Raw genomic sequence first — 24086 nt, forward strand, 5'->3', positions numbered from 1 at the left:
AGGCATGAGGAAAGAATTAAAATTTATCCTTTAAGTCCCAGTTATTTATTTTTCTCTCTATAAATCATGACACTGAGCTTGAGAACCTCAGGGACAGCACGGGGGATTTTCTAAATCCCTGATGCATAGCAAATCTAACCTTGTGCGTTGAAAGCAGCAGCAGACATGGCAGGTGTGCTCCCAGGTGAGGGCGCCTGGGGGGGCTGAAGCATGTGAGCAGGGTTCCCATTGAGAAAAGAAACCAACGCAAAGCAGGAAGCAAATACAAAAAATATTCCAGCAGTTCATGTCATCACAGGCTGTTTAAAGCAACAGGCTGACCGGGCTGGTTAATCATTACTAAGAGCTAGAACATGCAGAGAGATTCACTACTAACTACGCAACAGGAACTCATTTGAGAGAAGAAAAGAATCATCAGAAACAGCAAAACTACCAAAGAATCAATGCTTAGATTTTCTCATTATTTTTACTTTTTTTGTGTGGGGGACACAAGGATCAATGATTTTTTGTTCCTCCAAGATTTCAGACTATACACTGTTCATACGTGTTTTCTTGATTGGACGAGGAAGTGAAAAATTCCCCCATATGAGCTATTGCACTTTAATGCTCAAGTTTCACTCCTGACTCGGGAGTTGCCTTGTAATGAGCTCTCACTGGAGCTCTGGAAAGAGAAGTTTCCAGCTGCAGTAAGATTTATTTCATTTTGTGCCAAGAGGGAAAAGAAATTCTACAAAGAACTAAAATGTTGATGATGCAGACATTTGCTTAAGGGTGTTGCACCTGGGAGACAAAGAAAAAGAATAAGGAGGAGAGAGAAGGCGGCTCAAAGAAAGAGTATCAGGATGGGGAACTTTTGCCAGAAACACTGCCCTTGTTTTGTGTCTTGTGCTCCTTGGCTACTCCAAGAGAGAGACTGTGAACAGAGTGAGAAATACAAGACTGGCCAAGTCATCCACAATCCAGCCTTGGTAGGGAATGACTTGCAGCCACGCAGCCTCTCCCAGGGAACATGGAATATGCCTGAGCCAGACAACAAATATAAAACAAAGCCTCTTCCTCCTCTGCCTTGTCCAAAGCAGAAAAACTGCAGGTTTGTGGCATTGTTTGACTACCAGGCCCGCACTGAGGAGGATCTGAGCTTCTGTGCCGGGGATAAGCTTGAGGTACTGGATTCATCCCAAGAAGGCTGGTGGTATGCTAGGCTTCTCCTGGAGAGTGGGTCAACACGAACTGGTCGCAAGCTCCAAGGCTACATCCCTGCCAATTATGTAGCTGCTGATGAAAGCATTGAGGCTGAGCCGTAAGTAGCGCACACATTTTATGTTCATGACTATGATCTTTCTTACTTAAAAGAGTGACTTGAGATTGAAAAGTTCCTTACCTAACAAGCTGTCTTCCTGACTTCCATGGTGCTTTAAGTAGTAGAACTAGTCAACATGAGTAAGGAAATCATAACCTGGTTCTAAACAAATAATTAATTAAGACAAAATATCCACAGGGTTTGTTATAATCTATGTTACTCTTATCTCTGAAATGCTTTCGTCATCTGCTTTAAAATATGTGGGAGTCCTGGGTAGATCCTGCCTGGTAGAGATAGTTGCTATGATTATTTTTGTATACTGCCCCCCCCGCACACACGCATGTGCTGGGCAAATATGCTTGGCACTTTTTGAAGAGTCAGACTAGGTCCCTGCTCCAAAGAGCTTGCAGTCTAAATAACTGTAACCGTATTAAATTAGTTAAAGGCTTAGCAAGCTATAAAACTACCACAAAATACAATGATGAGTGTGTCTCTAAAGCAATGATTCTCAACCAGGGTGTTGCAGCACCCTGGGATGCCTCAAGGTTCTTTCAAGGGTGCTGCAGGGCGCCATGCAATGTGAGCATCGTTAGATGTACAAACATAATTCACAAGATAAACCCTCAGCTTTCAAGCAGGAATCCATAATGTTAAAACAGTCTGACCTATTGTGGCCTTTTCAGAGTTCTTTGCAACACAAGATTTATTATTTGCTTTATTATTTTTCTCTAGTCAAAAAACAACTGAAAACTAAGAACTAGCATTTTCTGAGATGTGCCTTGCATCTAATGAAAGGTGCTAATGTCTCACGATGTAGGGAACCATACTCTAAACGGGCTGAGATCTGTTTTTATTTATGGTTTGTGAGTATTGCATCCTTTTCTTTGGAATATTTGAAGTTAACCTGTAGCATTATAAAAGGATGGATGAAGCAAAGTAACATACACTGGATTTGTTAATGTCTGACATAATTTGGCAAAGCACCCAAATATTTGGCTGCTTCTGCAAGACTTCTCTGCACTAACTTCATCCTTCTTTTTGTTCCCGCCATCTATGGCAATGTGATGAAATTAAGCTTTCAGCCATGGTTTCTTGGACTCTATCTTTGGTGCCTGGGATTCCAAGGCAACCTCTTGTCCAAATACTAGCCAGACTCAGGACTGTTTAGCTTCTAAGTCATCTTAGATCAATTTGGGTCCATTCATCTGGGGGCAAGCATGTAATATTGATAATTTAGAAATCCAATGAGACTAGGCTATTTCACTAGTGGCATGAGTCTTGGTAGGATATATTATTGTGTGTATATTGGTGTTAGCTACATTTGATCTTTAGCCAAAAGATCCATTTATTAACCAAGAATAGATGCATGTTCCTGCTAAAATGATTACCACAGGAATAGATAACAACACAATATCATTAAGCTTCAGAGATAACATTGATTAGGGACAAGTAATATACCTTATTTTACTACCTGCAGAAGTATATTTCAGTCTTTAGAGGAATGATGTTCGACCTAGTGAGATAAATCCTTAATCTCTGAAATATGTCCCTGACATTCCTGATGCTTTGGCTGATACTTAGACTCAGTAATTCCACCTTACATTAGCTGAGGAGTTCATGCTGGGGACCAATTTTGGGCAGCTTGAAGTTTTGTTTGTACTCTGGAGACCTTAATTTGCAGGCTCTGTCTAGTCCATTGCATTTATACACTGAGTCAGGCAGCACTTCTTTCATTCATATTCAAAAGACTATTTTTCTTGAACCACAAAAAATTAATTTGCGGAACAGCATTTCTCTGAGGCCACCAGAGAAATGCTGATGTGCTCCAATTCTGACCCCTGCTCTCTTTCAAGAACTGGTTTCCTTGCAAGTTTTCCAGGGTTTCTGTTTCTTGTCACAGTTAGAAATACTGTCAAAGCAACTTCTCTAGGACTTAGCAGAATCTTATTTACCCTACTCTCTCTCATCTTTCTAAATGTTCAACATTTGATATGAGGTTATCTCCCACAGCGTGCATAATTTGCACCGAACAGTCCTTCTTTTCTCCTTGTTGGAGTATCACATTATTTTTTCTTTTTCTTTTTTTTTTAACCTCTCTCTTTTTTTTCAACAGAGGGAATATTACATTTTGCCATCTCTGTTTTTGCTTCAGAATCTTGAAGGGGAGCTTCTTCAGCTCGCAACTGAAGGGTCCTTTTTTCAAGATGTTTCCTTCAAGGAGTTTGACTTAGGAAGAAATCTAAGTTATTGAGAATAGAAAAAATGTTTAGTTACCCTGTTTTTATTACTTTTTGATTTACCTGTCATAAGCCCTCTAGTTCTACCTCCAGTGTTATAGGAATGGACATTTCCATGTCCATGTGCTGTATAGTGTATGGATCCATGGTGATCTTCTAAAATTTATCATCAGATTTCATTTTTGTTGATTAAAATATATGTTCTTTTATCATATTTTCCCCCCCAAAATGCTGAAATTATCTATCTGTACTATATAGTCAGATAGTAAACAGTATCTATCTGTCTGATAAAGTCAATCTACATGTTTCTGTTCCTTCTGGCAGAAGACAGCACTGGGTATCATCTGACATGACAGCTTTCTTGTTAAAATACCACGAGATTCTATACTTTTTTCCTTCCACTTTGTAACTGGAGGCATTAAAAACAGACTTTCTGACACAGGGGGCCTCAGTTAGACCAATGATTCTCAGTTGACTGCTGTGGCACCCTGGGGTGCCATTAGATCCTTTTAAGGATGTCACGATGCCTGGGCCCTGTGGGAGGCAATGCACTCTCTTCCCACTGCCCAGCATCCCACAGACAAGTGGTACCCACAGCTGTTCCCCAGCAGGCCCTGTGGTGGCCACCCCATGCTCTGACTGGTGTACTCTGCTGCAGGCTTGTGGGTGGAGCCAGGCCTTACAGCCCAGCTCAGACCCCTACTCCCACTCTTCTTATGTTTCTAGGGTTGGAAGGAGGGGCAGGTGGCTGCAGTCACTGGCCTGGTAGATCCCAGAGGTTTATCCCCTGGGGTAGACGGCTGCCCTGGTTCCCCTGTAGCTGAGGCAGGGGAACCAGGGCAGCACCCCTGGGCACTAATTTGTTGCGGGGCAAAGGAAAAATTGCAGCTGCTACTGGGGTCACGTAGGTGCGTTGGCAGCATGGTATCAGTTGGAAGTTGCTGCTGCCTCCATGTTGCAGCTGCCCTAGGTGACTAGCTGCCTTGTTACACCTCTGGGGTTGGCTTTTGGGTCTCCCAACTTGATTGGGTCCAGACAGTACAGTCCATTTCTTCTAGCCAAAGTAAAGCTACAAAGGGAACTACCTCTCTTTGGCCTCTACTACACGTTACATAGATTGCTCAATTCACAAGTTAATCACACAATAAATTTAAACCAGCCACATGTGCAAAATAAATATCACATGATAAAAATGTCTATCCATCTATAAAAAGAGCCAACCAGCTATAAAGTTAATGCTTGAACATATGTAACAGTTCCATAGTTATCTATCCAGCTTTAATCTTAATGTTGAGCACGTAATGTTGAGCAGGTAGGGAACATAATGGGAGAAAATGGCAGAGATTAAATGGTTCTCCCTAATCATGAATTTTTCACACCTTTCTTTACGTCTTCATAACAAAAATGGATCTGTTTGGATTCTTGTGTTTGGAATATCCAAACAGAGGCACCACTAAGGATAACTTTGCTCATCTGTGCTTCTCTCTTAGCAGAAGGCTCCTTCTTGGGATGAAGGTAACTATGTATGGAGGGCAGAGTATAGATTATCACACAAACATGTCAAAGAATGCATTTACTAGGTGGCCGAAATCTATTTTTGAGCAGGTGGAATTCTGCCACCCTTACTCATGTTGAGTGGCATCTTGCTCTGTAATTAGTCCCTAAGGCATTCAAAAAACCCTGAGGCTGAATCAGTCCAGTCTTTGCAGGTTAGTCTAAACTGTGCAGATTAAATTGAAACAGAAGTGAACAGACATTTACCTTTGATTCAGGTAATGCAGCCACATGTCTGCAGTGACTCAGGCCAGAAGCCGAGGGGGCGGGGGGTACTAGAGTACAGCTCTCTGTTCTGTGTGTTCACTTCCTCTTCCTGCCGCCCCTGAGGTCTCTGGGATTTGTAGTCCAGAATTACAGGAGAAGGATTCTGCAAGTTTGCTGATTGCTTCCTTTTTCTGCTTCCAGGTGCCCCTGGGTTTTGTAATCCAGTTACAGCCAGCAGTAAGTTTGAGTGGGGGAAAGGGTATTTAGCCCCCCTCCCTGGCCCTAGACCCTAGTCAGGGTTTGCCTGGGGAGGGGAGGGTAGTCCCCATAGACTTGGCTGCATCCCCAGCCCAGCTTGCCCCACAATTGTCAGCCAACCCTCATTGTTCCAGCTAGAGAGAAGATGGGCGAGGTCAGCCCTGCTGGCTGGAGCAGACAGCTCAGCACTGGAAAGCATGCTGGGGGACTGTGATTTAACTTGAACCAGGAAGGGGTCTGAGACAGAAGTTTCATAAACCGGTTTCACCCAAATCAGTTAAATCTGATGCTACATTCAACCAAGTTTGTCTTAAACTAGTTTGAGCCATTTTGAAACTGGATTATGCGTACTGAGCTTCTGTTCTGTTACAGGTTTAAACCAGTTTCTGATCACTTAAACCACTTTATGTGCGACTTCTGTCCCTATCCCAAGAAATCAGTGCTGCTCAACATAAAGAAAGCGCCAGAGAGAAAAGATAGTTATTACTCTTTAGCCAGCTGTGTCATGATGGGGGAGGGTAGGGCGATATTCCCTGCCCTTCCACAAACATTAAATATTGTAAAGATGGCTTAAAGACTAAAATAATGAAGTGCCATATGAGTACCCAAGATAGAGAGAATAAGGTCCTTAATTTTTATGTTGATTAGTAAATAACTTCTTCCTTGCTGACTTTTACTGCACCTGCTGTTCTCATATTAACAATATTGTTGTCAATGAAATGTTAGGGTGTACTTGGTATTTTCAGAGGCAGGTGTGTTCTGTCTGGGTGTACCTGGAATGCTTGGTACTAATCAAGCGATTAAAGATAGGCATTTGCTTAATTAAACACACTCACCCATGATCTGTATATGGCATTTCACTTCCTGAGGACTTAAATGTGTAATAGTACAAAAAATATTCTACCAAATATTTTGGTATATAAAGAAACAGCCTGAATAACAGGAGAAATCAAGTATGTCTGTGAAGCCTCCATACCCTTCCCTCCAGCTGAGAAGAATCCAAGCAGTAGAGAATCCTCTATTTCCAATTCTAAGGAGCTGGGCTCTGTACAGCTCAGGTATATACCTCCTCACTCCCTTCAAAATTGATTTTTTTCCATCTCCTAATACAGTAGAAATGCTCCAAATCCATTATTGCGGTAGTTTTGTAGCTGCAGGGTCAGGGTTGGACTTACCATATTATGGTTAATCACAAATTTTAGTGTGGGTTAGAGATACAATTGTTAATGATTGTTAACGATAGTTCCACCAGCTCCAGTAACTTTAGCACAACAATATGTGCACCCACTGCTAATTTTTTTCTGGGTGGAGCTTCTGTTATTAAAATAATATTTTTTTTCCCCTGGAGCCTGACTGCATAAGCTGCGCAGGGACCCAGTCCTTACCTCCATGGCTGTGGTCCCCGGGACTGCCTGAGGACCTGGTCCCCCAGGTGCCTGTGGGCAGGTGCCACTTGGGGGATGGGGGGTGGCTGCTGCTGCTGCAGAGGGAAGCTCAGGCCCCCTTGCCTGCAGCCCTGGGACCACTCCACCCACTGGCAGCTCACCTTCCCCTCCCTGCCACTGGAGAGGCATGTACGACACGGCTGTACATGACACAGGGGTTTACTTTGCCCTAAATTGAAGCGGTGTTTTAAAAAACCCACTGCTTCAATTTAGGGCCCCCCTTTCACCTACACACACCCTTAGGCAGCTGGCCCAATTAATGGGAAATGAGCAAAAGTCTTTGATAATTTAGAGAACCACGCTACATCTTAACAGAGTTGCCCAGTTAACACTCAGGTGGTTCTTCTGAGCCCTGTGACCTGAGAGGGTTAGGGTATGTAGCTCCTTCCTTCTTTTCCTACTTTTTCCCAGTCAAACCCTCTTAATTTAAAATTATTTGGGCAGATGCTTGTTATTTTAATAGTAACATTTTATGAGTTTAGGGAGTGTTCTTTTGAGGCCTTGATTTCACTCATTTTGAGAATACAGTTTTATAAAGGGATAGAATGTTCTATGAAGGCAGGTTCCTTCTAGTTTTTTTTCTTTGTGCATCAGTTTGTGCTCAAAATAATGATCTGGGCAAGGTTTCATATTGTCAGTGGGAATGTGCTAGAGAAGGAAATGGCATCTACTTGATCTGATAAGATCGACATTTGGAATTCTAATTTTAGGGGTTTAGAAATAAGCAGCAATAATATAAACTAACCCAATGAAAGATCTGTTCATCATTCTTAAAGTTTAACCTTCTTTAAAAATAAAGAAAAAGGGATGAAAGAAGGAGGAACAATTTGAATAGGTTTCTAGATGGGGAAGTAGAAATCTGAACTAAAGTATAGGAACTTCCCTGACAAACAGTAGGTTTTCTCTCTCTTTCTATGCCTTTTCTGTGTTGACTGCTTTCCTGCACTGTAAACAGGAACCATAGTAACACAGATTCACCTGTCCTTCTTTTCTTCCTGCCAATTGTTTTAACTAAACAAGAAAGCAACATGGTGCAAATGATTATGGACAACAAATACTGCCCAGCTGTACTTTTAGTTTCAGTGAACCAAAAACTGACCAGTGGGAGTGGCAATGCTACAGAGAAACCTGTCTTTGTTTCTTAGAAAAAGGGTGGAATCTCATTATGGTGGGCCTCCTTCTTATAAAGGGCCCATTCACTATTTATCTAAGTTAATTGCATTATATTTATTCTCCCAACAGTACAGGCACAAAGGAGTGCCATGCAGTACATCCAGGCACAAGTAGTGGAACACATCTTACAAGTTTATTCTGATATTAAAGCTATAAGTTTTCTGGGGATACTGTCTATATTGGTATTTCACAACATTTTGATAATAGAACCCTCCTTTTTAAGTTGATGTAGCTAATTGTGAACCCTACCATTCATACTGTTAAAGACTTTCCCCTACCAAAAGTCTTCATGCAAGATTAAAAAAAAATTCATATTGTAATATTTTCCCACTTTTCATATACCTATTGAAGAGTGACGCAGTTTGTAATGTTGCTATTTAAAGAATCACCACTAGAATTTGAGTTGGCATGAGTAAAGTAGTTTATAGCTCACAGCTATTATTTCAGGCTCTTTGCAACCTCCAGCAGACATGGTTGTATTAATTAGATAGGACATTGTTCCAAAGTTTTTTTCACAAATGTAGCAGAGAGACATGCTTCTTTAAATGAAAACTGTGACTGCAGAACATCTGGAAAGTCTGTCTATATCCCTTTTCTCCCCCCATGCTCACTTCACAAAATACTGTCTTATTTTTAACATTTGAACTAATAGTAATTCTAGAAGCATGCTATATGTTCTAAAGCACCTTATTTCTTGAGTTTCTGAGGCTCTGTCCACCTCTAAAATTAAATGTTCCAGCTCTTCTCTTATATAAAAACAACCTCTATCACAGAAATAAGTAGTTATTGTGTACCTGTAATGGCTGCATAAAAATTCTAAAATAAAAGTATTTTCCTTAAATGGTGATACAATTACATTTATTTAAAGTATATGTAAGTTTTAAAGCCAGAAGTACAATGCTTGTTAAATTCCCCCCAAAATAACTATTGGAGCAGTAAGGCACAAGAGGGCACATATTGTAAAGCTGTGAGGAGATGCTTTGGTTGTGTTCTGCTTTGTGCTTTAAACTCAAATACATGATGCATATGACCACCTATCATTCCAAAGAGAAACTTTCTGGTCTAAGCCAGGAAAAAAGATTCTTAAAATCAAAACTCTTTGAATGATTTTAAAGCCTATAATCTAACATTGAAATTAAATAGTCTTAACTGTACTTCTTATAAAACAAAAGTTCAGAATACTGTATGCACGTTAAGGCTGAGATTCATAAAGGGACTTATGAGTGATGATGCTGTGTTCCCAATCCAGGAAGTTATAAGCCTAGGTCAAGGAATGAAATTCACAAATCTGAGTTGGATATCTAAGTTCTTTAAACTTTAAATAGTGTGACTTTGGTTCCTAGGAATAGGATTCATAGGCTAGGGATAGACATTTACACATAAACTAGTTTAAATGATCAGAAACTGGTTTAAACCTGTAACAGAACAGACATTCAGTGCACATAAACCAATTTGAAAATGGCTGAAAGCAGTTTGAGATAAACCTGGTTGAATGTAGTATCAGACTTAACTGATTTGGGTCGAACAGGTTTATGCAATGTCTGTCCAAGACCCTTTCCTGGTTTAACTTAAACCAGAGTCCCCCAGCATCCCAGATGCTTTGCAGCCCTGGGCAGGGCTCTCTGGTCCAGGGAGCAGGTCTGGCCCTGCCCTTCTACTCCCTGGCTGGAGCTCTGGCAGAAATGGCAGGCACACCAGCATCTGCCTGGCTTCCCCATGCCACCGCCTCCCCCCACCCTCACTGCTCAAGCAGGGATTCTCCTTTCCTCTCTCCCACAGCATGAACCATAGCCAGAATGTGGTACACTAGCAAATGCTGAAAGGTGTTTGTGTAAGGCAGACAGGACGCTGTCCACTGAGGGCTTTTTGGAGCTAATCTATAGGTAGCTGATAGTGTCCCTCCATTCTTTCCTTGGAAAAAACTCTTTAAGAAGAGCTTGAACTAATGAGAGAGTCTTTTGTTTTGTTTTGATGGGGTGCTAAATGCTCTGTTAGCAACTCCCTGCTGGGCTGGTCAGGCGCAGTGAGGGAGGGAGGGGGACCCCTCCCTAATCGAAGCATCCCCTCCCTAATTAGCACATCCTGCCCTGCCCCCCTCCCACCTCAGCTCAGCACAGTGGAAGAGAAGGGAGGGCTGCTCTAGCATCCCTAGTGTCAGGCTTCTAGCCTGAGCCACTGCAGGCATGTGCCTGAATTTCTTCAGTCCAGAGGGAATGTCTGTGCAATTACAAACAGGTTCAGCCTAGTGAGGTTATACTAACCTGAAAAGCTAGAATCAATTCAGGCTCTGGCTTTTTGAATGTCTGTCCCTAGCCATAATGGCCAGTCTGCTCAGTGGGGGGTGCAAACCAGGCAGTTATTGTAAAGGAGCAGTATATGTCTGAAACTTTGTCTCTGAGGCAATATCTGTGAATTCTCTTTGCAGCCCTGAGTGCACATATGTATGTGAGACTGAAATTCATAGCCTTAATCCCCTTTCCTCACACTTGAGTGCCTAAGTCATCCCCTTATTTTCAAGAGACTTGAAAATGGCTTGCAGATGGCGCTACCTGCTTTTCCACAAACCAGTGGTTTGAATAGTCCCCTAAGCAGTGAGAAACCAGGGTTCAAAGCCTTCTTCAACCAGAGAGGTTCAGATTCACATCTTTGAATTTACAGGAGAGTACCCTAATCATAGATTTCATAGACAATAGGGCTGGAAGGGACCTTGGAAAATCACTGAGTCCAGCCCCCTGCCCCAGGGGCAGGAAGTCAGCAGGGATCATAGGATCCAGCAAAATAGACATCCAAATGTCTCTTGAAGGTGTTCAAAGTAGGTGCTTGACCCACCTCCGGCAGCAGCCTATCTCAAACCTCGGGGGCTCGGACAGTAAAGAAGTTCTTCCTTATGTCTAGCCTGAAATGGTGATGGAGGAGTTTGTGACCATTCAACCTTGTCATCCCTTGGGGCACTCTGGTGAACAGATGTTCCCCCAGATCCTGGTGAGCACCCCTGATAAACTTAATGGTGGCCACCAGATCACCCCTGAGCCTGTACTTTTCCAGGCTGAAGAGTTCCATGGCTCTCAGCCTCTCTTCATAAGGTCTGTTTTCCTGACCTCTGATCATGACTCTCCTTTGCACCCTCTCAAGCATCTCCACATCCTTTTTGAATTGTGGAGCCCAAAACTGGATGCAGTACTCCAGCTGCGGCCTCACCAAAGCCGAGTACAATGGGAGAATGACGTCCTGGGATTTGCTTGAGAAGCATCAATGGATGCAAGCCAGCATTTTGCTTGCTTTACTAGCAGCGGCATTACATTGAAGGCTTATGTTCATCTTGTGGTCAATCATGACCCCCAAGTCCCTTTCGTCCATAGTGCTAGCCAGCGTAGCACTGCCGAGCCTATAAGAATGCTGCGGGTTTTTCCTCCCAAGGTGGATAACCTTACATTTTTCAGTGTTAAACACCATCAGGTCCTTGTCCGCCCATTTCCTGAGCCTGTCAAGGTCAGCCTGGATCACCCTCCTGTCCTCAGGTGTGGACGCTTTACCCCAGAGTTTGGTGTCGTCGGTGAACTTGGCCAGTCCACTTCTGATACTAATATCCACAGCATTAATGATGATGTTGAAAGTGTAGGCCCAAGGACAGAGCCTTGAGGGAGCCACTTGTCACAGGGCACCACAACGATTGACTTCCATCAACCACCACCCTCTGGGTCTGACTACGGAGCCAATTAGCGGATTGTGGTGATGCTGATCATCAGGCAAGAAGCTAGATTGGAGTGAAGACACTTGCCATTCTTCCTGTAGAAGCTGGGACACTATGCAGAGTAGAATGTAAGGTTCATTAGACTAGCAGGAGAGCAAAGAAGATGAAGCTTGACTCTATAGCCTGATGATAAAGGCATCCACTGAGAGGGAGGGAGTCATGCCTTCTGGTCTCCCCTCCTCCGTATGCTGCTTATTATTTACATTAAATATTAATTGGACAAAATGCATAAACAGCATCACAAGTTACAGTTTGAAGCTGCAAAATGTCAGATTTTATCAAATGCCACAGTGTATGTGTGCATGGACAGATCTAGGATTTTGAAAAGGGTGTTGTGACCTTATGGAACAGCATGCTGAAAGCTGTCTGAGCTCCTTGCCCCAGGCCCAGACAGAGCTCCAGGCTTGGCCACCCTGGGGTGCTTTACAGGAATGGGGCAATGGGAGAAGGAGTGGACCTAATAATTAGAAGTGGAGTTCAAAGTGGTCTATTTGAGCTTGTGTGTAGAATTGTATTCATGTGCACAAATAACAAGTAACAACTCCCATCAATGAAAATGAGTGTCATACCTGTGAAGGTATTGTAAGGTAGCAGGTAAACTGGTCATTGTAAACTTTATGAGCACCAAGCTTGGCATTTTCAAATGCTAATGTTGCGAAGAAATATGTCATAATTTACTCAAAATTTTGAAATTCCAGAATGTTCTTTGTTTCATCTATCATTGAAATTAGTGTATACAATACGTTTTGTATTTAGTTTATACTTGTTTAATAGCATACCGTGATGGAGAGATTGATGATGAAGTGTGTCAATGTGACAGACCACAACCTTAATGATCATTTACAGACATACCCATTTTGGGTACAATGAGTTTCAGGTGACCTTTAATTAATCCATACCACCTACTTACTTACAGGCTAGTGGGAAGGAAGAGTCAAGACATGCTGAAAACATTGTACAATTACTTATTTTTGCTTCTAGATAAGACTAAGATTTATAAAATTTCAGTATTTAAACTCCTCAATCTATATTTTAGCCATGTCAGTACTGTAGGGTGGGGGTTCCAGTCCCCTTATCCACGCCTGTATCTACATTTTATATTAAACAGCTATTGCAGAAAATATGAAATAGTCCCCGGGGCAGGAACCAGAATCTGGGATTTACCCACCCTAGCTGTAGTCCAAGCACTTGGCAGCAAATCAATCCCTGGTTTTCACTTTCTCTCCCTGGCCCCATGAATTATTTCCTATACAGCAGGGGTGGCCAACCTGAGGCTGTGGAGCCACATGCGGCTCTTCAGAAGTAAATATGCATCTCTCTGAATCTTTGCACAAGCTCACAACGACAAGCTTCAAAATGGAAGAGGCCATTTGGAATGGCCAAATGGAAGCTGGTCACCATGTGTTTGTGCAAATAGTCAAGGAGACGCATATTAATTTTTGAAGAGCCACATGTGACTCTGGAGCTGGAGGTTGGCCAACCCTGCTATACAGATTCAACAGGAGAGGTGTAGTGCACTCCTACTTTCCCATGCACATTCTCTAGAATAGCCTATAGCCTGGTGATTAAGGCACTGTCCTAGGAAGTGGTCTATTTGAGCTTGAACCCCCGTAGCCTGAAGAGGGTCTAGAATATGGAAGCATTGCCTGTGGGAGTGTTATGACTACTAAACTGTTTGTGGGGACTGGCACTACCTCTGCTTACTCCTGAAGCCATGTTTGTAAACAAATGTGGCTGCCAGTCAGTTTCATGTGTGGGAAAACCTAATAATTAGGCCCTTACATATAAAAATGCTCAGTTCATGGATCCCAAAGAGACTTAAGTGGAAGAAATGGAGCTACCTGGTTAGGCTGGGGCAGTTCTAGGCATGAACAGAGGCAGAACTCAACTCACTAAAGTTATCTGGCATCAGTGATTCACCAAAATAAATTCTATTAAATATTCCTTAAGATATTCCACAGCTACGCTCACTAGCACCAGGACTGAAAGAGACTTGGGGGTCTTGATTGACCACAAGATGAGACACCAATGCAATTCCATAGCTGGCAAAGCAAACCAAACCCTGGCATGCATCCACTGATGCATCTCAAGCAAAACCAGGGACATCATCCTCGCGCTTTACTCGGCCTTAGTGAGGCTGCAGCTGGAGTACTGCATCTAGTTTTGGGCCCCTCACTTCAGGAGGGAAGTGGATCAGCTCAAGAGAGTCCAAAGGAAAGCCACCTGCATGATCAAAGACCAAGAGAACAAGCCTGACTAGGAGAGGCTGAGGGACATGGGATCCTTCAGCCTGGCAAAGAGAAAGCTCAGGGGAGACTTGGTGGCTGCCTACATATAAGTATATAAGGGGTGTGCACCAGGATCTAGGAGAACAGTTGTTCACCAGGGCTCTCCAGGGGATAGCAAGGTCTAATGGCCACAAACTTCTGGAAGGCCAATTTAGACTGGACATAAGGAAAAACTTCTTTGCAGTTCGAGTGTCCGGGGTCTGGAACAGACTCCCCTCCAGAGGTGGTGCACTGGATTCATTCAAAAGGCGATTGGATGCTTATCTTGCTGGGATCATTTGACCCCAGCAGACTTCCTGCCTATGGCAGGGGGCTGGGCTTAATGATCTAACGAGGTCCCTTCCAGCCCCTAATGTCTATAATGTCTATGAAATCTATATCCTTCAAAAGAGCAATGATGATCTATTAGTGATCTCAGTACTCTGCATTTCCTTATACTTGCACTGTAAACAGCATTGCTGCCCAGCTTTTTAAAACTAGCCACCAAACTAGTTGCCAAAAATAAATTCCTAAACCCATGTTCATTCATAAAATAATTAAAGCAGTATGATTTACAAGAACTGCTCAATGCTCACAAATCTCAGCAAGAGTTGTATATGTTCTGCGTTATAAACCTCACTCTCTGCTACCAGTTTTGCAAATATTGACTTGTACAACTAGTTAAGTCTCTTATATTCTTCTTCTAAATAAGGGATCCTCAGGGTTTCCTTTTGATGTACCTTTCCCTGAACTCCTACCGGTTTATGAATGTTTATAACTTTGTGTATTATTTTCAGCTGTTCACATGGATGAATTGGTACCTTATTTATCCATAGAAGATTGCCCATTGTTTTTCCACCCTTCAGAATGACAATTTGATTAGTAGGAAAGATGATTATTACTTTGCTGAATATTCAAAGAGAATAATAATTAGATCTTCCTCATTATTAAGAGGTTAAATTACTTGACAAATCGCACACAAATATTTTAATACCAAGGTACCACTGTCAAGCTTTCCTGACTTAGTGTTACAATGTATTTGAGCAGTAGTTTTAACTGTTTGGTGGAATAGCAAGAGGTCAATCTTCCCAGTCACCCTGGCAGTTAGGAATGGTGTTTGAAGCAGTATGGAAGAGTAATTTTTTCCCTTAATGCAGATACATTCACTCAAGAATCTGTTACTGAGCTGCAGATGTGTCCTGCAACTCTCTGGAAAGGGGAAAGAGCCAGAATGGGTTTGGGGTTTCAGACTGTAATTTCTCTCTGGTATCAGTCAAGGGAAGAGGCATGTTTTGGCTACTACAGTCCCTCCATATCATACACTAAAATATTATCTGAAAGAGGTTTAGAATCTGTTTGTGTTGCTGGACACCATATGAAAAAGTTTTTGTGCGGAGCTACTATACCTAATATTGATGGAAAGATCTGACCCAATAAATTATTTTGTACTTTTCTTGTGTGTATAACCTCTTTCTGCAGCTATATCAGATGATTTCCACCCCTGCCTCAAATATTCTAGTTTTTGGATACAGATACAGACTTCTCTCTTGTGAATTTAGGGCTTATAGGTCTTTGAAAACATCAATAGGGGATTTTATGGCTACCAGTGGGGCATTAAGGAAAATATGTTTCTGACTAATTTATGAAACAGAAGCTTGATAACTTAAACATGAAGTTTGAGGACTTGAATGTGAACATATGATACATTTTCTTTTGCTTTCCATTGTCTGGACTATTTTACCATATGGTGGTATTGTAGCTATGATGATCCAGGAAATATGTTAGAGGCAATGATTTGGGGGGGATAATATCTTTTTATAGTTGGGAGAGATTTTAGATAAGCTTACCTTTTGCCCAAAAATGTATTTAAAAAAATCTCCTAAACATGTAGCTGGTCCAATAAGACAGCCCACCAAAAATCCTCTCCTTTACTGTTAAGATTTAAAGAAGCTTCTGCTTTGTGCTTCGTTGGGGGGGGGGGGAATATTAGCACTTCTTTGCATATTGGTTTTAGACAAGGATTAACACATGCCTAAGAGTTTTCACTGGTACCTTGCAAATTTATATGCAGAAGGGAAAAAGGCTTGAGAAGTGCTCGTTTTCAGTCTTGCTTCAGTCATCCTAAAGAAGAAACAGGCACTTAGGTCTACGATTGTGCTTCACATATTAAGGCCTAAAACAATGTCCATTGAAATCACTGACAGTTTTCATTTCCTTCAATGAACTATGGACTTGTGCAGGTCCAGTGGAACTGCTACTGAAATTGGCTTCAAAATGTGTCTTGGGAACAGGCTTAGACCGTCCAAAAATCTGATAATGGATCATAGAAATCAAGAGCTGGAAGGGACCTTGAAAAATTGTCGAGTCCAACCCCCCTGCTCTGGGCAGGAAAACTGCCGAGATCAAATTATCCCATCAGGATGTCTGTCTAGTTTCCTCTTGAACACTTCCAAGGTGGGGACTGTACCACCTCCTTGGGAAGTCTATTTCAGATTCTAGTCACTCTTACTGTAAAGAAGTTTTTTCTTACATCCAACCTGAAACAATCCTCTAACAGTTTATGGCCATTGCTCCTTGTCCTCCCCTGGGGAACCCTAGTAAACAGGTTTTCTCCCAGCTCCTGATATTCACCCCTTACATACATAATGATAATAGAAAAATTCTATGATTGGTGAATGTATAATTAAGTTAAATTGGTAGATACCAGTGACTTATCCAACTGCACTTTGTGCACCTTGTAAAAGGGTGTGGTGTTATCATGTACACAGTTTATTTCCTCTTCGGCAGTGAGGATTTTAAAGCAAATGAAATCATACAATTTACCAATGATAAATTAGCTGACAGATAAAAGGAAATGTTAACATTAATTAGGCAGATGATTGCAAACTGGCCTTAAAGAACAAGATTGATTTATGGAGGAGAACATTGGAATTCAAATGAATTCCACTAGGCCCTTTTGTTTGGCTACTGCTGTTATTTGCCTTTTGTCTCTATTCTACAATGAAAACAGGGTAATGAAACTATGCTGATCTACACCAGCCGAGGCTGTATACCGAGGACAAGCCTTTTCCATTTGGTAGAACAAAAATAGCTTTGTTAAAAATAGCTTTGTTAAACAACTCACCTTGCCAGACCCTGCCCTGCATTTCTCCTTCCTGCAATCCATAAGAAGGAATGCAAACAGTAGCATAAGAATGGGTGACCAAATAGGTAACAAGCCTTGGGCTCTGGCTAAGGGTTGAGGGGTGACCATATGGACCTAGGAGGGACTCCTCATCCTCCCTCTCCTCTCTCGCTGCACCCTGCAACAGATTCAGCTCTGGCAGCAGGGAGGACAGAGCAGCAGTCGCTGCTGGAGGTTTTTTCTGTGGGTGGGAAGATGTCACCTCCTTTTCTTGCCACTGAAAATTAGTGTTTGAATGGCTGCTTGACACACACATGGTGGCAGCAGCAGCAGCGAAAAAAAAAAGAAGTGATGTCTTCCTTCACAGCACCTGCACCATATGCAGCCACCATGTGGGGCAAAAAGCTGGCCAGTAATGCTACTGAATGAGCAACAGAATTTAGTTCTAGGTGCCTAGTTACAGCATTAAAAGTAAATTATGTCAGCTAATGCCAATTAAGGCCAAACAGTGTTTCCACCATGCATAATGGCTTAAAGAACATCACTTTAATTTATGGACAAGTTTGTGTAGAAGCTCCTCAGAATATTATAAACTGAAATACACCAAATAGTTCAAAACTATCCACAAGAAAATCCATTCTACAATAAAAATAGAATGGCTGACCTTCTTGACAGGGCTTTAAACTGAGTCCGCTGGGGGATGGGCAGTCTACTAACAGTTCTAGGCCAAGTCATGTCATCTGCACTACCAATAACTTAGACAGCTCAAGGAAAGGTCCTGATTCACCTGTCAGGGAAGCACTGGGCTTCTCATGGCAGACTTAACTGCCTGTACACAAACATCAGAAGCTTGGGAAATAAGCATGAGGAACTGGCCCTTCTCCTATGTGAAAATGATTATGACCTGGTAGGAATTACAGAGACCTGGTGGGACTCCACCTATGATTGGTCGGTGGCAATAGAGGGCTATAACCTATATAGGAGAGACTGGGTTGGAAAAGGGTGGGGGTGTAGCTCTCTACATCAAGGATCAGCTCACCTCCCTGCAGTTCAAGTTTCCAAACCAGGAAGGGCATCTTGAGATCCTCTGGATCAAGATATGTGGATAACTTGGGGAGGGTGACTTACTTATAGGAGTCTACTATAGACCTCCCTACCAAGAAGAAGACATAGTTAAAAAATTCAATAGGGAACTGGTCGAGGCCACGCACTCCCGATCCATGATCACCATGGGGGACTTCAACTTCCCTGACATCTCTTGGGATGAGCGCACGGCCAAATCTGACAGGTCATGTAGCTTCCTCACATGCATCAGTGACCTCTACCTAGCCCAGGAGGTCTATGCGCCAACTGGGGGAGAGGCATTGCTGGATCTGGTCCTGGCCAATGGGGCAGACCTAGTGAGTGATCTGTGGATCGAGGGAAAGCTTAGTGACGCTGACCATGAATTGGTCACCTTCTTAGTTCATTGAAGAGCAGGCAAACGCAGCAGTAAAGCAGGAGTCCTCAACTTTGGGAAGGCTGACTTCTACAAACTGATAGAATTGGTCAGTCAGGCAATTAGAGGCCATACGCTGCCCCTCCCCCCCCCCCCCAAAAGGGAGGCCACAGAGGCTTGGTGTTTCTTTCTTAAAAACATAATCCTTGAAGCACAGGGCAAAGCCATACCATCTCACAAGAAATGCAGTCAATAGTCAAGAAAGCCGCCATGGCTGAATAAGGAACTCTTGGACCTTATTAAGCACAAAAGAGCAGCCTACACCAGCTGGAAAATGGGAAGCATTACCAAAGAGGATTACTTCGCACTTGCCCACACCTGTACTGAGTGATCGAGGAAATCCAAGGCACAAACTGAACTTAGGCTAGCTATGGGACTCAAGGACAACTAAAGTCCTTCTTCAGATATGTGGGAAGCTGGAACAAGAACAAGGATAGCATTGGGCTCCTGAGAGATCCAATGTGGCAACTGACTACTGATTCCCAAGAAAGGGCCAGTCTCCTAAATGACTTATTTGCATTGGTTTTTCACCACCTCTCCCCGCCCCCCCCCCCAGAGGAACATAAAGTCAGAAATGGCATAAACCCTCTAGGAGTGGGTGACGGGTGATGGGCTTAAAATCAGTGTGGATCAGGTGAGGGAACACCTTAAGGAACTGGACATTCATAAGTCCGTGGGCCCAGATGGAATGCACTTGAGAGTCTTGAAGGAGCTGGCAGACACCATTGCATCTCTCTTGGCAGAGATATTCAAAAAAATCGTGGCACTCAAGCAAGGTCCCGGATGACTGGAAAAGAGCCAACATGTTCCCTATCTACAAGAAAGGGAGGAGGGTTGGCCCGGGGAACTATAGACCAATCAGTCTTATGTCTGTCCCTGGAAAAATCCTCGAGAGAATTGTCAAGGGATCCATCAACACCAGACTGATGGAAGTCATGTTTCTGAATGCCAGCCAACATGGCTTTGTGACTTGCAGGTCATGCCTGAGCAACCTCATCGCCTTCTATGACCAGGTAACATGTGTCCTGGACAAGGGAGATGATATGAACATCATATACATGAACTTCAAGAAGACCTTTGACCTAGCTTCCCATGATGTCCTCATTGTTAAGCTGGGGAACCGTGACCTTGATTATCATATGATCTGTTGGCTAGGCAACTGGCTATGTGGTCAGACTTAAAGAGTACTAGTTGAAGGAAGCAAATCAACCTGGTGCAGGGTGACCAGTGGAGTCCCTCAGGGCTTGGTACTTGGGCCGGTACTCTTTAACATCTTCATTAATGATCTGGATTCGGGAGTTGGATGTGAACTCACCAAGTTCATGGACAATACCAAATTATGGGGGGAGGGTGGTCACACTGCAGGACAGGCTGGAGATTCAAACTGACTTGGACACACTCTCAAGGTGGGCTGATCAAAACTTGATGGCCTTCAATGCAGAGAAGTGTAAGGTGCTACACATAGGTAGGAAGAACCCCCAGCACACTTACAGGCTTAGCAGCACTACGCTCACTAACACCACAACCAAAAGGAACTTGGGGGTCTTGATTGACCACAAGATGAATATGAGCCACCAATATGATGCTGTGGCTGGCAAAGCTAACCAAACTCTGGTGTGCATCCACTGATGCTTCTCTCCCCTATGGCAGGCAGCCACTTCTCTCCCACTTTCACTTCCTCCCCTACTAACTGGTAATTCTAATAGGTTGAACTATGCTGATGTAAACTATTCCCTGCTTATCCTAGGAAATAGTCCATAGGTCTTTTTCCATTCCCTGCCCCCAACACACCTTTCCCATCTGATCTAGAGGAAAATTACTTCCTGAGCCCAAAGCTGTCAGTCTTCAATCTGATCTGGTGATCAAACTGCAATCAGGCACTTGAGAGGTTTCTTAGCACCAAAAGGACCACCAGTACACTCCACCAAATCTCTGATGCTTCAGAGGAAAATGAAAAAAAAATATAAAAAGCAAAGTTATGCACAGTTACTTATGGTCCATATTAAAAAGTCCCACATCTCTTGACACTTCCCTAACATCCAATTAGCCCAGCTGCTGGTCACCAATATATCCTAGAATCCCAGTAGTCTTTTTTTCTCCCACATTGCCTCACATTGGTAGCTTGTGGTTAGAGCAATATCCAGGATGTGTAAGACCTGAGGTTTATGCACCTTTCAGCCTGAGGGTATTCAAACCTACATCTTTCTCTTCCCAGTGCCTTAATCAGCTAACTGCTATGTCTGAGGGATATGGGGAAAGGCACTCTCCACCTCTCCTGTTGAAACTTGGTCAGAGTGCAGTAACATTCATAGGGCTAGAAGGAGGTTAAGAAAGAGGAAACATGACTGCATCCCAGTAATGATGGTCCTTCAGTTCCAGTGCTTGTTCCCAAGGTTACTACTGTTTTTTCCTCCAATGATTGAAATGTAAAATTCATAAATACTTTTGGGATGGCACCCAACAACCAGTGTTGTTCTTCCTACCTTTGGTAAGAGGTAATTATAATAGTGAGTTTTAGGAAATTGTATAGAGGAGTAAGAGGTAGCCAAAGTGCTAAGAACAAGGTAAGAGAATGCCTTGATTTGTATTTGGTACAGTGCCAGGCATGTAATGGATATTGTTAATTTCATGGTCAAACTGAAAGACTAGGGAGGAAAAAAATGGTTTTAGTTAAATAAAAACATTTGTCACTGTTATCTAGGTAAAGAACAAATGACAGTTATTTCCCCCAAACCCAACATGTTTTGTAGGGCTGTGTGGAGCTTTGGGTGGTGATTCAATTTGGAGGAGATTCAGCCCTATTCAGTGGCCGAATCTCTGAATCTGAATTGAATCAGGGGACCAATTAAAAGGGATGAATCGATTCAAAGCTCTCTGAATCTTCAGAAAAGATTCAGAGAGCTTTGATGATTTGGGGAGTCCCCAGTGACTGCATCAAGGAGCTGCAGCCGACTCCAAGCTGGTAAGTACTAGGACTGGGGGAGGGAGGGCTGGGGGAGGGGGAGGGTACCATGGGGTACCCGCTAGGCCCCATCACCTGCATAGTCCCCCAGACCCCACCATGGCTGCCCTGTTCACCCCTGCTCCCAGTGTTTTAAAAAACATGTGGCAATCCCTGCTCCCCTGCACTGCCCCACACTATATGGGGGGGCTCTGCACAAGCCCTCCGACCCCTCCACTGCCTAGCCCCCTCCCCCCCATGGCTGCCCTGCCCGGGCCAGCTCCGTCCCTTTAAGAAAAAAAAATGGAGAAAAGCCCTCTTCTGCAGTGGCCTCAGGGATTCAGGGGGCTCGTGGAAGAGCCCCCCCATGCAGCATGGGGCAGTGTGGGGGGGGGGAGTGGAGATCACCCCCCTGCTGGCAGGAACTGTGAGTCCATGGGTCTTTTTGTGTATTTTTTCTTAAAGGGCCAGAATTGTGGCAGGGGGGGGAGCCCTAGGGCAGGGGCTGAGGGAGCAGGGGATGGTCAGGGGGTTTGTGCAGAGTCCCCCATGCAGCAACGTGGGGCAGTGAGGGGCAGCAGGGATCACCCCCTCCCTCCCCCCACCCAGCAGCAACCGCTGAGTCAGGGCTTTTTTTTTAACAAGTGCTGAGCTGGGATGAGCAGGGCAGCCATTGCCAGGCTCGCGGGGGGGGCGGCGGGATGGGCCTGACTGATTCAGAGATTCAGAGTTGGCAGTAGCCGAATCTCCAAATCAGATTATTCTGAATTGATTCAGGACAGTGATTTGAATCACCAAATCGAATCACTGTCCCCTGAATTGACTGAATCCGAAGTGAATACTAGCCGCTTTGCGCAGGCCTAATGTTTTTGTTTTATTATCATATTTCTTCAGACTTTTTTCTTGTTTCTGTTAATTTAGATGAACTTTTACATGAAAAAAAAGCCATTTAAAAAAAGAGAAAAAAAGTATTTCATTTGAAAATGTCATAATAAAATATTTCAGTATCTTTTAATGTTTTTCCTTCATTTTCTTTTTGGTTTAAACTATTAATTGAATTCACCTCAGATGACTCTCCCATGTCAGCTCCCTGAAACTCCATTTTTAGGCAAATTTAATATAAACCAAATAATCTAATTTGGTAAAAAATGGTGGCTATTAGTGAGTACCCAGGTTTTGCCCCTCATATAAGCCAGCCCTTCATATAAGCCTCTACTTTTTTAGACTCAAAGCATGCCTGGATAGACTTGGGAACTTCTCAGAAAATGCTGGCTCTTACTTTTTCTTTTTTTTATGATAACAGAAAAATAATAGAGCAGTTTTTTCATTGCAAAAAACTCAGAAAGACCACAACTATAAATTTCTATTTGAAATCTGTAGGTTTATATTGTGAATCATGTTTACAAACCAAACAGTGCTACCATTGCATAGCAACCTGTGACACCCTTGAAAGGATGTCAAGGTACTCCAGAGTGCCATGGTACCCTGGTTGAGAATCACTAATATAAGGTCTCTCTCAAGCCTGGATTCAGCATATGAAAATAATATGATAACTGCAAGCTACCAAACATATAAATAGAGTGCTAGACTCTTTCTTGATGTGAAACAATTCAGCCAGAGCTGGCCTTATGAAAAATGCTGCCCTGGTTGAACTTGTATTTTGCCCCCCACCAGCATCTCCCCCAACCCCACGTGCCCCCCCCCCGCACTTCAGCAACACTGCTGCAGGCACAAGTGGGCGGGCAGGGGTGCAGGACTGGAGCAGGAGCCACCCTGCCTGCACTTCAGCCTGTAGAAGAGAAGGCTCAGGGGAGACTTGGTGGCAGCCTATAAGAGGCTATACATAAGAGGAGTACATCAGGATCTGGGAGTTGTTCAGCAGAGCTCCCTAAGGAATAACAAGGTCCAACAAACTCCTAGAAGGCCAATTTCAATTGAACGTAAGGAAAAACATCTTCACAGTCCGAGTGTCCAGGGTCTGGAACAGACTCCCTCTGGAGGTGGTGCAAGCACCTACTCTGGACTCAATCAAAAGGCGTTTGAATGTTTATCTTACTGGGATCATTTGATCCCTGCAGACTTCCTGCTTATGGCAGGGGGCCTGGACTCAATGATCTCGCGAGAACCCTTCCAGCCCCTAATGTCTATGAAATCTACTTCCTGGCTTGGCTCTTCCTCAGCAGTGGTTTCAGGAGCACCAGACCTCAAGCTGTGGGCAGACTGCTCTGCCCCTACCCCGCAGTGCCCCCTGGCAGGCTGCTCGGGTGGGCTGTGTCCAGAGGGCTGTTATGGCAGGGGGGGGGGGGCACACGGCCCCTGCGCCGCGCTCTT

At 43.4% G+C, this 24086-nt stretch overlaps 1 protein-coding gene across 2 annotated transcripts in view; it reads left to right on the forward strand.

The window, feature by feature from the left end:
• The first annotated feature begins 374 nt into the window (after positions 1-374).
• Positions 375-24086, forward strand: part of FRK (fyn related Src family tyrosine kinase) — a 97926-nt gene continuing 74214 nt past the window's right edge. For both annotated transcript variants that reach the window (XM_025207054.1, XM_006026172.3), the window contains exon 1: positions 375-1300. In XM_025207054.1, the coding sequence (XP_025062839.1) occupies positions 843-1300 (458 nt within the window). In that variant the 5' untranslated portion in view covers positions 375-842. The remainder of the gene's footprint in view (positions 1301-24086) is intronic.

This window comes from Alligator sinensis, unplaced genomic scaffold, assembly GCF_000455745.1.
Source record: "Alligator sinensis unplaced genomic scaffold, ASM45574v1 scaffold38_1, whole genome shotgun sequence".
Classification (NCBI taxonomy): domain Eukaryota; kingdom Metazoa; phylum Chordata; order Crocodylia; family Alligatoridae; genus Alligator; species Alligator sinensis.